This window comes from Macrobrachium nipponense, chromosome 3 (assembly GCF_015104395.2).
Source record: "Macrobrachium nipponense isolate FS-2020 chromosome 3, ASM1510439v2, whole genome shotgun sequence".
NCBI classification, from domain to species: Eukaryota; Metazoa; Arthropoda; class Malacostraca; order Decapoda; family Palaemonidae; genus Macrobrachium; species Macrobrachium nipponense.
The window spans coordinates 103,488,236-103,505,735 of record NC_087202.1 but is presented as its reverse complement, the minus strand read 5'-3'; the positions used below and the strand labels follow the sequence as shown (position 1 = coordinate 103,505,735).

Here is a 17,500-nt window from a genome sequence, read left to right as displayed (position 1 = left end):
ATAAGATGAGGCATTCTTGTCTAAATCATTGTTAAAACTCGTATAATAGGAGGACGAGGATGGGTGAAGGTGGGGGGCTAGTTTGGGGGTGGGGGGTTAATTTTACCCAGCATCGCTTAATTCGTAGCAGAAAACAGAAATGAACGACTAACTTCTCTCTTTCAGAATTCAACAGTCAATTACTTCCCAGAAGCCCTGTTCTAAGAAAGTTCGAAAACAACTATTCTCCTTACTGAAGACATACCTAAACTTCGCGAGACTTGTACTTATGGGATGGGATGGGAAAGGAGAGAGAGAGAGAGAGAGAGAGAGAGAGAGAGAGAGAGAGAGAGAGAGAGAGAGAGAGAATCTCTTCTCAAATAGCTTGAAGTCCTCTGTGGCACTGCAGCTGCATCACGGAGGAGTGGATTCTCCAAGAAAATTGCAAGGATTTTATCCTTCTTTGTCAGACGATGCAATGTACATTCTTTCTGAACGAACAGACTGTCTCCTTTAATCGCAACTTCCTAACAGCATGCATCATGCATGGATCACAGGAAGCCCATGATGGTCATCTGGCTACATCATTTCTATAATTTACGGCAATACTTGCTGACGATCATGTGACTTCGTCTTTACATACTATACGACGACTTTAAAACTAAACACACCGATGTAAACACTGGGAGACAAACTGCATGGAATATAAAAAAATCAACTTCGGAAATCTCTGCATTGTATGTTTTAAAATTATATGTTAACACTCTACTTAGTGGAACTAATCTAAAAATAAAAATTACCATTCATGTTCCTACGAACAAAACGAAGATCCTATTTATTTCGAAATCCTTTTGTTCGTGGTTTATTTGTGTTTATAACTTTAACCTCAACTTTACGCTTTTTGAATGTATTAAATCTGCCTCCAAATCTCCAAGATAAAAGTTATTTAATGAATAAATGAAGGAATGAATAAACATGTGAGCAGACTGACAGCAATCATCTGAATGTTTGCGACTACAAACTTTTTACTCGGATAACCTGGCTAGCGTCATAAGGCTGATTTTGAGTGACGTCTCCCACCGCGACGTCCTACAAAGATAACCAACTGCGGTGCCAGCTAAGCGGAAGGACGGAAAGTTGCTGGTCTAAAACAAAAAAAAAAAAAAAAAAAAAAAGTGTGTGTACTGGAAGTGTACCCAAACGACCGGCGAGGTCAGAGGCTCAGCAGCCCCGCATGCAAGAGGCCGCAATCAGTAATTACTCTCTCCGCTTGCTACAATATCATCCTCCCACAGGACCTATAAACGTGTAAAATAAGAGCCACGAGAGGCCGAAATATGATACGGCAGAGGCGTTATTGCCAAATCTCACCGCAATAATACAGGGATTTTTCTCTAGCGTATTCCAGTTCCTTGGGCATTTCTTATTTGTATGTCTGGAATGAAAAATAACACTTTTTCTTCTACTTGCGTAGTTTATTTATGCAATGCTTTTCCATTCCACACGTTTCTCCTATTACAAAGTAAGCGTATACAGTTGTTCATTTCTACTTGTGAAAAGAATTTTAATTGTTTTCCAAAAGATATACGCATGAAAACTTCTAAGAAAAAGTTGTATGTTACCTTGTTCCCTATCAAATAAAAAAAAAATAAAAAAAGTCCGCACTGACATTCTATTTCATTCCTCGACTAATCTTTCTCGTCCTGTTGTCGCATATTTTCCCTTTCGGGACCACGGAAGTCAAGGGAAACCCAGACCTGGTCTAAACCATTCTGTCCTACGCTCTTCCTCCTCCACCAATTCGTTGGACATTACGGAATGAACAGTCGCTTTACAAACATTATAGTGCTTAGTTAGGAACATGGTAGTAAGTATATTATATATATATACATATATTATATATATATATATATATATATATATATATATGTATATTATAATATATGTGTGTGTGTGTGTATGTATATAGTAGTATATATATATATATATATATATATATATATATATATGTTATATATGTTAAGTATATCTTAGTTTAACCAGACCACTGTTCTGGTTAACAGCTCTCCTAGGGCTGGCCCGAAGGATTGGATTTTTTTATTTACGTAGCTAGGAACCGATCGGTTACTTAGCAACGGGACCTACAGCTTATTGTGGTATCCGTACCACGTAATATCTATTAGAAATGAATTTCTCATCACCAGATATTCATTCTTCTGATTCCGCATGGCTGGAGCTGGAACGAACTCCGGCTACCAGACTGGTAGGCGGGTACGCAACAGACTCGTCCAGTGAGGAACTGCCTCACTTAATAAATATAATAAATATAATAATATAATATAATATAATATAATATATATATATATATATATATATATATATATATAATATATATATATATGTGTGTGTGTGTGTGTATATATATATATATATATATATATATATATATATATATATATATATATATATATATATATATATATATATATATATATATATATATATATATATATATATATACACACACACACACACACAAGTTGACGGACACTTTTTTTTTTTTTTTTATCACAGTTGGCAGGCTCACCCCATAAAATCCCAGATTAATTGAGTCATGAAATACTGATAGATGCAAAGACCACTAGATTGCTGAAGTGAAACGTCTGATGATCAACCTTCGATCTACAGTCATTGCTCAGTTGTGTGACAAAACTAGAAGAGGAAATGATATATTGTTAGTTAACTTCGCTCGAAAGCCATGGCCAAAGTAAAAGGAAGAACAAGCAGAATGTGGCAACCTCACTATACTTATGCCCAAATAAAAAGAAAAAGGAAGCAGACTGGGTTTTAGTTATAAAGGCAACAAGAAGACCAGACTCTTGAGGGCTCGAAGTATAATATCTACCATCCATTTTCAACTCTAGTATGATATCTACCATCCATTTTCTACTCTATTATGATATCTACTATCCATTTTCTACTCTAGTATAATATCTATCATCCATTTTCTACTCTAGTATATCTACCATCCATTTTCTACTATAGAATGATATCCACCTTTCATTTTCTTGAACATTTGCTGCTATAAATTGCCTTGTGGCTTATACAGAAAGAATGAATAAAGTGTTTGAAGAAAAAATTTATCGTTCGTCCAAGCATAGTTCATTCTACTAAATTCTTTTAGAATGATTTTGTCTGAAATTAGCTTTGTATACAGTTTGACGAAGTAATTGCCATTGGTCGTAGGTTTTTTTTTTTTTTTTTTTTTTTTTTTTTTGGTTATACAAATTAGAAAAATACCTCATTTTGACAAAATAGTTTTGTTATACAGTTTGATGGAGTAGTTGCCTTATATAGGTCTTAAGTGGGTTGTTTTGATAATGCAAATAAGTTAAACACTTCACTTTTTACTAAATAGTTCTGTATATAGTTTGAGGAAGTAATTGCCATAGGCCTTAATTGGGTTGTTTGGTAGATAGCATACTAATTTTTGGTAGGTGGCGAAAGCTAGGTAGGCATCATATTAAAGTAGTAAAACGAGGATACTACTATTTGTGGCAAGTCATTGAACGAAAGTGTTTTTCAAGAAAGATATATCCTGGTAACCAACATTCTGGATCCTTGAGATGTGTTATGTTATATCTCTCTTGCTATGACTTCCACTACCTTTGGCTTGAGATTCATTCCTGAAGGCCACGCTCAAGCATATGTAATTTTTCTCTGCTAAAATAATTCCAGTTCACTGTAGTCATTCTTATTATTCAGCTTTCATATTTACATCTAATGTTATTTCATTGAACTTGTAAACATCTCTAAAACTTTGTTATTTGTTACCATATTTATAAGATTCAAATCCTTTTTTCATCGGCTCTCATTTAATTTTTCCACATCTGGTACTACACACACATACACACACACACACACATACACACACACAAAATTTGCGTTTCCTCTTTTCCTCTAGCTTCAGAGAGTTCATGGTCCTTCAGCTTGTTCTAAATGAATGAACCTACTTTAAGAATTTAAGAATAACAAAAGAATACGTGAAATTTTGAAAGAATGGTTGAACATACGAAGCCTAGCCTGAATGTTCAAATGAAACTAATCATCATTTGCGAGTTCAGATTTCTTAAATTATGACAATTGCAAAAAGCGCCTTCTCCATGCAGTTAAATCTCATTAAGAGAAAGATAATCCTACAATCCAGAAACGGGATAACAAAAGTAAACGGTCTCGCTGACGTACTAGGTATACCTATATATAAACAAAGGTTTCTCAATAGCTTTAGTGTATTACCTAACTTCTAAATGCCCTCCCTCTCTGCTACTTAAATCGTAACTTAATTTTGCTGAGAGACTATTATTTATCGGGTTGTTTTGTCCTGCCAATATCCGTAGTTTAGCTTCTATTTATTTTAAAACTTTCATTATGACCAGGAAACAAAATCACACTATCTTAGTCAGCCTTAATATCAAATACATTTTCTCTTACCTCCCTAACAGAAAACGCGTACGCTTGCAATTTTTAAGGGGGACACTTACTTGATAGATGGAATTTCCTCGGCTTGACGGACATATCAAATTTAAATACCTGAATTCTTTGCTACTACTGTACTACTCAACATCATTATAATAATGATTAAGACAATCAAACATTTTCTAGTGCAAATGATAGTATTCTCAGATCAAACTCCATGATGTTTCATGAGTAATCAGTAACATCCCACAGTCCATGTACAATACACAAAATACACTGTTAAAGAATTAAGTTTATTTAGTATAAAATGGTTACATAATGTAGGTATCGTATGAATTCGAAATAAATAAAGAGTAGGAATCACCTAGTACATCACAAACCACAGAAAACGTTTCCTTCCGTTTTCAATGTTTAGTTTTCTTTGAAGTCGATACTCCTAAAACAACATACACTGCGTTAAATAGAACCTTATTTTCACCCCCAATTTCATTGCCGTAATAACACCCAACGTGCTTTACTTTTCCTTCTCTAGCTTCAGAATGAAAACTTTGCACATAAATTCACCTACATAATTCAAAATAATAGTTACTCATAAAGGGGCTGCCAGAATCAATTCAAGTGATAAACAGGCATTGATTTCATCGGTTCAAGATACTGGCTACCCTGTTCCTTTATTATCATTTTTTTAAAATTGAATACATTACTCATTTCGTGACGAATCGATAACCTGAATAGAGAATTAAAGTTGCCCTCCTCGCCCACGTCTTCAGTTCCAGATGTAACGCTTTGCTCATATGAATTGTCCCCGACGCTAAATGAGATAGAAAGAACAAAGGAGTCTCTTCTCTAGGTCTCCCTCCTGACACTCATTTTAAAGTTCACGACGCTTCATGCAAAGATGATTATACCTGACGTCTTCATCACCTTATTGTTTAAGTTTCTCGTATAGACTAAGTCAGCATACCAGTATGCTGATTTAGTCTATACGAGAAACTTAAACAATAGGGTGATGAAGACGTCAGGTATAATCATCTTTGCATGAAGCGTCGTGAACTTTAAAATGAGTGTCAGGAGTGAGACCTAGAGTAGAGACTCCATTGTTCTTTCCATCTCATTTAGCGTCAGATGCCATAGTTTCACTTATTCTACGAGCACCATGCCATAATGAATTGCATATGGGATAAAATCAAACTAAAATTGCCAGAACAGTTCAAAACTAAATGGCATACCCAAGAGAAATAACAAAAGAAGAAAAACTTTTTGTGCTCTAATTATATTTTTCCTTTTGTTATTGCGCTTGAATATTAAATTCTGTTTGTCTACGAACTGAAGATACGAAAGATAACAGAAACTGTCTTGGTATTCAGATCAAGTACATATTCAAACCTCTATCGGAATACTTAACAGTAAAGGGAAATTGAACGTCAGAATCTTACACAGAGAAAAAGTAAAATAAAAAACCTGCTAAATGAGACACCACTATTCTTTGCGCATCGTTCATTAAACGCTCGTCAATTTACCTACTGTCGTGAACAAACTGCTGTTCAAAATTTCTAAGATAACTGGGGCTGAATAAAATGAATCAACTGAACTTTACCATTTGCTGGCGTCACACCGACAAACAAACACCGATAGACAGAAGGGAGGGTTGGGAAGAAAGTCGGATTTTAGAAATTTGATCACTGCCTCAGTACTAAGCCCTACAGAGAACGCAGAATATACCTTACACAGCACTCTTCTCTTACAAGTAAAGCTAACCATTGCACATCAATCCAGCATAAAACTGTTTCTATATCCCTCTAATACCTTACGCAGTTGTGAAAATAATATCTTTACCGATGATAGTCATTTTCTCTCATCTGACTTCCATTTGGAATAAACCTGTCAAAAAAATAACTGATGACACTAAAACGCACGAACGCAAATAACATATAAGTTAATATAAAAACAGAATCAAACACAGCTGGCCGGTCCTATCTTGGAGCTGACAGAGGGCGGAAAAGGGAAAGCCGAGTCCTGAAATAGAGGCGTGCAATCATGGAATCTTATTGCAGAGGCCGCACTCTCGCGCAGGACAAATGCGAGATTTACAGCGTCTCAGAATCCTTAGTAATCCCCGGCTTAAGGTCGTACGGAAGACCCCGTGCAATACGGGATTGAAAGGAAGACAGTCCTATCGACATAGTGGGAGATAAGACTCAGTAAAGTAAGAAGAAGAAGAAGAAGAAGAAGATGATGATCTGGTTTACTACGAGTTTGCAATATACGGAACCTAAATATTTAGAAAAGTGGAATGAAAATGGAAACGTACAGTAACATTCTTCAGAGGCATTGGATGAAATACAGTGAATATATAATATCAATAAATTTGTGAAAGGAAGCTGTATTCAATGTCATCTGAAGGGCAAATCACCCTCTCTACATTTTGTATAAGCTCAGACATCCTACTCGTACATCAAATACCTTCGGATGCATTCCAGTCATTTTTATTAGGATCACTAGGTGGCCTACACTTCCTATTTATTTGATGCTTAGCCATTAACTACATAAACTTTGTGGTTTGTATAAATCTGGTGACTCTCTTAAGTTGTTAGGTGTGTGTGTGTGTGTGTGTGTGTGTGTATGTATGTATATATATGTATATATATAATATATATATATATATATATATATATATATATATATATATACATACAAAAACAAATACACACTATAGTATGTATATGGACAAAAACACACCATAGTATGTATATGGAAACTCCTTTTCAAGGCTGAAATGGTGAGGTGTAGCTCATTAATCCAATCAAGTCCAGTCGAAAGGTTTCAAAGAGGAACATTTCCTGTATGGAGAGAGAGAGAGAGAGAGAGAGAGAGAGAGAGAGAGAGAGAGAGAGAGAGAGAGAGAGAGAGAGAGAGTTCCGATTCCATTGCTGTTTAAGTCTATGCAAATTAAAACAATGCGCTTTCAGATTCGGAATACATTTGCTTACGACATCGCACACGCTGCTGAATATGCCAGGAAAAAGGAAAAATGAACTTTATTTTAAATATAGAATTCCTTAAAAAAAAATAACAAACAAACTCAGATCAGTTAATCAATCATTCTCTCTCCTAATCTAATCTATCTCTCTCTCTATCTCTCTCTCTCTCTCTCTTCTCTCTCTCTCTCTCTCTCTCTCTCTCTCTCTCTCTCTCTCTCTCTCTCGGAAAGCATCTATGCATGGATGAACACAGCCAGATAAGTAGAATATGCTGAGAACCTTTTGGTGTTAAAACCCTTTCTAAGAGATAAAGATAAGCCTTTGGCGCTGGTCTGTTTTTTCTCTCTCTTCAGCTTAACCTCCTGAATCCCCCTTATCTCAGGAACCAACCGTACAAAACAGGGTAAAAAGTGTGTACTTACCTTAGCGAGGTCGGTGAGGGGCGTACGCGACCGTCGGCCAGGGCCTAGTGAGCCGCCCAAGCTGCCCACGCATCCCATTCCCCGCCCACCCAGCTCCACGCTGGACCCCGCCATGCCGCCACCCCTAGGGAAAGAAAAAAAAGCAATTAAATTACAATTGGAAATATATAAAATAGGCGCACGACTTCAAGGCAAGATTGCCCTCCATTCAAGACAACTTCTCTCTGAAGGAAAAAGAAAATCCTGAGCCTTTTTCATTTATTATGTGAGTAAAGCCAAAACTGACACTGTACCTTGTAATGTCTTGAAAGAAAAAGAAACATGACTTGATCCGACCTCCAGCTTACTCTGTTCTCGTGCAAGATGTCTCCCTCACGCATAATTTGTAAACATTATATTCTTAAACCTAACGTAAATTAAAACGTGCTACAATCTGCGGTCAAATAAAGCCATGTTTCACCAATGAAAATTAAATTAAATATGTTATATTTCATTAGAAAACATTTTTACACTTTCATTCTAATAAATAAATTATGAATCTTCTATCCTCAAATTCCTGGACCTTTAACTCAACGCGAAACACCCTTTCCGGATCTTTTTGGGCTTTCCTACCCCGCCCCCAAGAACAACAATAACAACAAAGTATTTTGTATGATTACTCCCAGAGTAAGCGAAAACATTAACCATAACAACAGCCATCTAAATTTCAAGAGAGTAGTGCGCCTTCGATTCATCCATTTCGCAAATCTTCACGGCCATGAAGTGAAGAGAAGTTGGGTTAGGGAATGATTAGGGAATCACGTCACTAATAAAAGGTACTTTCAATTAAATCTCATACAGTATGGATAAGGAGCCACTACTAACTATAGATAATTAACTTTTATTGGTTTTCTGTAAAACTTTCATCCTATGCAAAGAAGAAGAATTGAGAGAGAGAGAGAGAGAGAGAGAGAGAGAGAGAGAGAGAGAGAGAGAGAGAGAGAGAGAGAGAGACCCCCGATCTAATTCTGCATCATGATCTTGAGCAGGATGAATGGAGTACTCTATTTATCCTGTAGCTTGCTTAGGAATAAGGAATTACACAGTCGTATACGACCATTCGGAACAAAAGTTCTTTAATAGCCAATCTTGGCTTTTTAGCTGTTCTTATAAAAAAAAATATACTAATCAATGCGCTCCATGACATGCTGATTTGATCACTAGTTGTAGAAAGAAAGACATATATAATTCTCCTTAGTAGACGGTCTTTTCAGGTTTTTCACAAAAATCAATTTTCCTGACCAATTTAACACTGAAATACAAATACCTCCCTGAGCACTTTCCCTCCCAACGGTTAAGATTACCATCAAAGTGTTATGGACGGGTCACCCCACCCGACGAACAACACTTCTTGGGTGTTTCTAGAAATGCTGTGGGCTTCTTCGGGAATTGGTCGAAAACAAGAAACAGTGAGGATCTGGAATATGAATTGGATTATGAAATTTAGGCCAAAGACTAAGCGCTGCGACAGATGAGGTCATTCAGTACTGTAAAGGAAGTTGACAGCAAAAGGTTTGAAAGGTTCAACTGGAGGAGAATCTCGCAGTTGCACTAGGAAACAAATGTTAGGGGAGGTTGGAGAGTAAGATGGAAGATAATACGAACGGCGGTTCAGTAAAAGAAATGAAAGGGGAAGACAAATGAAAAACTAACATTTGCGACCTTACTTTCCAGGACGATGTATCCGCGTGTGTTGTCACATTAAAATTAAAATATAAAACATTTTAAACTCATTAAAAGGCAATTATTCAAATGGACCGCCCAACGAAAACTTCTCCCGTTTATTTAGAAACCCTTTTCCATTATGCAGGAGGAGGAATGGACCCTAATGGATATTCGATATCGTTTAATTTACAAACAGAGAATTCTCTTGCTTCACTGGCTGGTCATCCGGGAGGCGGAATTCTATAACAGTTGAGTTAAATATGTTTTCGAAAGAATTCTCTCACTGTTACTACTAAAATTCCAAAAAGAGCCTCAAAATAACCAAAGACGAGTACAGAATAGAAAAGAATATAGACTCTGAACCACAATCCAAGCGCTGGGCCCTATGAAGTCATTAAGCGCTGAAACGGAAATTGACTGTAAAGAGATTTGAAAGTTTTAACAAGAGGAAAACCTCGCAGTTGCATTATGAATCAAATGTTAGGGGACATTGGAAAGTAAGATGGAAGATAATACGAACGGAGGTACAGTAAAAGGAATGAAAGGGGTTGCAGCTAGTGGACGAAGGAACGCTGCAAGGACCCTTAAGTAATGTTAGAGTGAACTGCATGCAGTGCACTGACAGCACTAACCGACCCCCCCGGGGGGAAAAATTAAAGTACACCACATAAATCATTAGATAAGGGTGCAAATTTTAGGTTAATGAATGACACCAAATAAAACGATAACTGTCGAAGTTATACCGGTGCACAAAAGAGTCGAATTAAATTTCCAATGTCAGATACCAAAAAATTCTGATTAAAGTTGCTGAATGTTACATATTTGCCTCTACAGCAGCCCTAACTACCTCTCAGCTACAATATTCAATATTGAAGGCGATGCTGCCTTGAAGATGAGATGCAAAAGGTGCGTTATGATCGTTGTTTGTACAAAAGGCAATCCACAACATACCATTTCAATAGATCGGAAAACCTTCGTTCGACAGCTATACTCTCCTGAGCATCCACATTGTCCCTAAAACTTAATTATTTCATAATTGCGTTCTCTGCATCAATGTTAACAGCATCACCTATTTACTTCCACAACATCTAAAACTGACCTTACTGTAACTGTATTCGTAAAAACCAAAAGAACTCGATTATCGAATTCAAAAGCCAAAGTAGAACATCCCAAACTACGCACAACTAAACCTTAGTGTGTGTTACGATCTAAGAATAACTTTCATGGGAAATATTTCTTTTCGAAGGGAAATTAAATGAAATGATTACTAACCCTCAAGTATATAAAACATGATACCAGCTGCAAATTTACGCATCATCCTGAAAGTGATTGTGTGCATTCTAGCTATCTATCTATATACTACATGTATGTATGTAGATGTGTACACACACACACACACACAAAAAAAAAAAAAAAAAATATATATATAATAATATATATATATTTAATATTATATATATATATAGATATATATATATATATATATATATATCAACTGAACACCAAGTCTGGATTGCTCTTTTTAGGAGCATTTTCAAGCTGTTTATATGTTGCCTCTTCCCTTCGCCTATTCCTTTTGTCTCACGTCTTCTCGAACGCTACCTCAATCTTCTCTTATGCCTTCCCCTACTACGTGACCCTATCACTCCCATCACTCTCCTGCAACATAATGAAATTCATTATCTCTCCTCCTCCTCATCAGGGGCCCAAACCAATTCAAACTTGAAATTTGGGGGTTCTTTGACAGTTCAGTGACTTTTGTTGATCTCTGATATATTCACTTCTTATTCTGTATCTTCATTTCCTTGCGTCAATAGCGACTATTTTGATCACAGAACTGTCCTAATATGTCACCCTCATTGTATCATCTAGCTTCGAATTCGATGGTTACACTGTATCCACACAGCCCACTGCATCGATTATATCGAGCCCAATGACTTAAAACACTCTTGAATAGAACAGAAAATAGAATCTAGGGCCCTAGGCCAATGGCCAAAGCGCTAGGACCTACGTAATAGGTCATTTAGCGCTGAAACGTAAAATTTACAGTAAAAAGGTTTGAAAGGTTAACAAGAGGAAAACATCGCAGTTTTCATCAATAAACTGGTGACCATCATGGTGCACCTGAATCCAAAGGCATTTAATTCCAAAAAAGCCATTTGTGCTGTGTTACAGGATGGGATTAGGACCTTCATTTCCTGTTACGTATAATTCTCAAAGATGAAAGAACTACTAATAATAGTCTTAGCGAAAATTTATCATAGCCACTCCATCTAAGCAAAATCAACTGCCTGGAAAATACACGGATTTTACTTACTCAAAAAACGACAGCTAGGCAGGTTCATATTAAAAGGCCACCGACACTCTCTTACTTTACCGTAGAAAGTGCACTCATTCCATCCACATGAACGCGTGCTGTGTTAGCAGAATTTTGAACATGACTAAACTAAGAGGCTTTGTAAACTTTGAGGATCTTCATTTATTTATATGCTTCCCCTTTTAATTTCCCGTATTGTTCCTATGACAGGATAGTAGTCACAGATGTGTTTTTGTCATCGTGTTTATGCTGCCAAATAGGTGGAGATATGGTACTCATTACTCCACACTCAATGTATTGCGCTTGTAGGTGCAATTGATACAAATGACGACTAGTTCGGTTTTGAAATGTTAAGTTACGTTATGGATGATCAGTATTAATGAATGGCGGTAGGTATTCTTTAAGTAGCAAGATGACGGGATATGGAAAGAATAGAATATATAGAATTTAGACCAAAGACCAAGCGCTGAAACGGAAATTGATAGTAAAAAGGTTTGAGAGTTGCAACTGGAGGAAAACCTCGCAGTTGCACTATGAATCAATTGTTAGGAGTGTGGAAAGTAAGATGGGAGAAAGCGAAGATAAACGGAGGTATGGTAAATGGAATGAAAGGGGTTGCAGCTAGAGGCCGAAGGGATGTTTCAAAGAACCTTAAGTAATCCCTACACTAACCCCCCTACGAGGGTGTTACGGGAAGCATAGTGAGAGGAATGAGGAGCCTGCGCCATAAAGAAGGGAATAACTAAATCTGAGGAAAGGGGATAATTTCAGGTTAACGATGACTCTAGGTAATCTTGAATGTTCTTGTGATGTAGTTTTAATACTAAATGCTTTTAGACCTGGGATTTTCGTCAATGATATATCAAATGACAATAACTGCTTGGTTCATTCATGGCATGGAATTCTCTTCGGCTTCCGTTTTTTTTTTTCTTTTTTTCCAATTCCTTTATCCTTCCCTCCTTTTATGAGATAGGTCTATGGCTTATTTGGCACAAGACACCATTCCTTGTATATTTATCCTCTATTTTCCTTCCATACAAGATATAAAGGGCAAATTCTTGAATGGTCGTTTAAAAATAATAATTGCCAAAAAGACAAGTACAACTCTAGTTTCTTTTCATCTGTTAACAAGTCAACCCTTTGTGCAGGATGAATGGAAATAGACAAAGCACATTTTGATTTAGACAAACAACTTTTTTACAATGCGAAAATTTTGTCATAAAAATATCCACAGCATACTTGAAAAAGACTCTCATCATACAAGGAAACGTTCTTCCCACACTAACAGCCAAAAGCAAAATAAAATCCGCCCCCCTCCCCCTTCCCCACCTCTCAATGCATTTCCCCGAAGCGCTCCATAAACATTCCCGCATTTCCTGGAAGCAAGTAATGAGCTCAAATATGCTTTCCTTTCCTTCCCTGCAACTTCGCCATCTCGCACAGATATACCAGCGCCTCCTCGCTTTCCCCAGCGAAGGAATCCCATCAAAACTTTCTCTTAAATGATTCCACCTCCGCACTTCCGGTCCATTTCCTCCTGCGCCTTCCTTCCGCTCTCGCCTTCCCACCGACCACTCATTTCGACAACCTACACTATGCACTCCCGTGGCCTAGTTCCTCGGTGGTCCGAAGTTCGATTCTCGGCTCGGCCAACGCGGAACCAGAGGAATTTATTTCTGGTGATAGAAATTCATTTCTCGATATCATGTGGTTCGGATCCCACAATAAGCTGTAGGTCCCGTTGCTAGGTAACCAATTGGTTTCCAACCACGTAAAAAATATCTAATCGTTCGGCCCAGCCCTAGGAGAGTTGTTAATCAGCTCAGTGGTCTGGTAAAACCAAGATGTACTTAACTCCAATGGCCTGCACCCTGGAATTTCTGCTCTGTTGATTCCATATCGGTTTCAATACGTCTTTCATAAACACTGACCTACTTTTCGCTTACTCCGGGAGTAAGCCTACAAACTACTTTGTTTTGTTGTTAGGGTGGGGGAGAGGGGGGCAGGTAAGGAAAGCCCTATGTTAAAGCATATAAAGGTCTGGAAAACTTGTTTAGGATATGATATTTATGATTTTTTTATTAGAATGAAAATGTAAAATATAAATAACGTTCATGTTAAACAGTAGAGAACAATTATTTCTAAAAAAAATATAGCATTTACTTTCATATTCGTTGGTGAAACAACGCTCTATTTGACTATACATTTTAGTATGCGCCCTAAGTAGGATGGAGGTCGGATCACGGCTTATTCTTACTGTCCACCGTACGTTTTTCGTTTAGAATTATCTACAAAAAAGTAATACAATAGCAAAACTATATACCGTCAGACTATTAACTGTTCAGTACTTATTACTACTTTTGGCACCAAGTTCTACTTCATTAATGATTTCCATTTCATCTTTAAAAAAAAACATTCATTAAATGAATACTAGCATTGCAAGACTTACCATTCACAAGAAATTACGCAATCCCCTTCAATAAAATAAGTGTACCGGAATGTTAACCTAGGAGGTAAGAGCCTATTTATCGAGATTTCGTATAAAAATACCAAATAACCGTGCAGCAAAAAACTCTTCATGAGCAGGGACTAATTTTCTTTGGGAAAATAGTCGAGATATAGTTTGCAAAGCAGCGGTGCAATTCCCGGCAACAGAATCATTAGATTTGCCGTGTGATTTCCGTTGTATACCGGTAAAGTTCAGGGATAAATTCAGGGGAAAAAAAGGAAAAAACTAAGGATTTTACGAGGCAAATATGAACACGAATATAAGAATTTTCATAAAAATTTCTCTCTCTGAAGCATATGCTTCATCTGAATATTGCAGCCATGACGATAGAATCTTACAAAGGCGTAAAATAACAACAATCGCTTTCCAAAGTCATTATGTAAGAAAATTGCTTCCAAAATATTTGGTCATAAAATTATGTTGCAATAAGCGTAGGTGTGCAGGTATTTTTTTCAAAAACGAGAGAGAGAGAGAGAGAGAGAGAGAGAGAGAGAGAGAGAGAGAGAGAGAGAGAGAGAGCTACAAAAGCTGAAGTCTCTACCTTAAAGCTATACACACACGCACACACATACACACAATATATACTATATATATATATATATATATATATATATTATATATATATATATCTATATATATATATATATATATATGATACACTACATAATATATATATATATATATATATATATACATATATATACATATATATATATATAAGATATTATATATATATATATATATATATTTATACACACACATTGTGTGTGCCTAGAATCTAGAATGTATTGCCTTAATGTCTTCCTTGAACTTAATTAAATCCTGTTTATAGTACAAATCACAGCAAAAAATAGGATGGTATAATATTTTTCTTCATGATTTGTCCCATAAACAGGAATTAGTTAATTTCCAAGGAAGATACTTTATGGCATTACATTCTAGGAAAAATATATACATTCACATGTACATTAGATATACTATATATTAAAGTATAGGGATGTGACAACCACCATCGCACCACCTCTGGAAGGTGATGTTAGCCACAGTGGGCGTCGCGGGTAAGTGACGCAACTAAGGTCACGTTTCCCAATTATGGATAGCTCCCGAACTACCGTCCACTAAATTGTAATTTAAATAGGAAACATCGCCATCGTATTCCGGGGCAAAGAAAAATGACGTGGGTTGCCTACTTCATCCCTAGAGACTCTTGATATAACTTGTACCTTTCTGGCTCCGTCCTTTCAAAGGCAAAAAGTATACTATATAATGAAAACAAATACACACATACTACATACGTTAAAAAACAAAACCAAAACAAAAATTTTTGGCTGCGATATCAGTAAAAGCAGATAATGGCCTCTCATTTAACATTCAAACACGTGATGGATACAAAGTGAAAAGAGGAAAGGAGAATTTAACAGGGAAGATCCTTCGTTAAAAATGGAATGACAACCTCCAAACCACTGAAACATCACTAAACATGTATGGGTACGAAAATCCTTACTATTTATACAGAACTGATGGAAAAATGCAATAATACTGCAAATTACTACTGATTAATAAAATGTAACATCTTCTAAAAGACACATTTTACTTAATTATTTCTTCAATTCTATAAGAAACGGAAGTAAACACATACAAACTTCCTCAACAACCAAGTACCTAGGAGACTGCGTTTCTTTCGAAGTTCCCCATTGCAAAATATAAACAAAATATAAACACATATTTCTTGTCATAGGGAGGAACACAAGACCTCTGAAGTGAGAAGCAGGTGCTGCCAATCAGGCCATAAAGTCATAAAAGGTGTTGAGTCTACCATGTAGTTCATCAGGTACTGCGCTATATTAGATTCACATCAACCGTACATTTGATGTCTAGGCTAGTCCCTTACGACGCTCCTGATTGGCTGTTGATAAGCCAATCACAGGGTTGGAAACTCTCAGTCTCTCGAGAGTTCACATGTATGTTCCACCTCTCCTAAGGGATAATTTTGAAAGACGTATCCCTCAGGAGAGGTGGAACATAGATCCTAACCATGTGAACTCTCGAGAGAGACTGAGAGTTTCCAGCCCTGTGATTGGCTTATCAACAGAAAATCAGGAGCGTCGTAAGGGACTGGACTAGACATCAAATGCAAGGTTGATGTGAATCTACTATAGTACCCAGGTTTCAGCTGCATCGTTGTATGTAACTGAAAGGCCATGTTTTGTTTCTGGCATGAGTTGTAAATATAATGTTGTTCCAAGTGCACTATATTATGTACATCTTCATTTCTATCAAATTCACTCGCTGAGGTACATCGAATTAAACGCTATTTATCAACAGGGTCACTGTACCCTCGGTGCAAAATGTTCAACTGAACAAAGTAATTATTTGTACTTAGGTTCTACATAAATTTTGATCTCTCTTAAGGTTCGACTGGAAGCTTCCTCATCGAGAACTGGATTGGTCCTTGCTCGATCCCGATGTGAGTTAGTAATATCAGTAATCTTATTATTAATGAATTAGGGCACACATTATAATCTGGCATTCAATTAACTTCTTTGTCCGATATTGAGATTATTTGGATTGTTTGACTGGCATTCATCATCTTTTTGCACTTTCGCTGTAATTTCTGTATTAATGGTAACAATGTCATAACACACACATACATACATTATATATATATATATATATATATATATATATATATATATATATACATACATATATATAATATATATATATATATATATATATATATATATATATGTGTGTGTGTGTGTCTGTGTGTGTATGTGTGTGTGTGTGTGTGTGGTGTGTGTTTGTGTGTGCGATAGCGCGCACGTAGTGATAATTTGACCTTACACGAATGAAAAGCAAGGAAGCCTCTTAACCTACATATTTACCTTGGGGGGGATATGCGGCCCATACTAATACGGTTAGGCCTACTGCATTAGCCAAAAGGCATGTGGAGGATTATTCAATTCCTTTAGCTCAGCAGTACCTGGAGATTAGAGGGACCTCGCTCATCAACGGTCGTTAAAGCGACAGGGAGAAAATGTACGTTGACAAGCATTTGTCATAATCATAATGAGCCTTCATTTCCTTGTTTTCCTCTTCTTCTATGGTA

The 17,500-nt window shown here is 36.6% G+C and overlaps 1 protein-coding gene across 1 annotated transcript in view; it reads right to left on the bottom strand.

The window, feature by feature from the left end:
* The window catches only part of LOC135221927 (GTPase-activating protein CdGAPr-like), a 746,105-nt gene that overhangs the window by 441,253 nt on the left and 287,352 nt on the right, over positions 1-17,500 (bottom strand). The window contains 1 exon segment of the mRNA XM_064259951.1: positions 7,859-7,982. Coding sequence (XP_064116021.1) covers positions 7,859-7,982 — 124 coding nt within the window.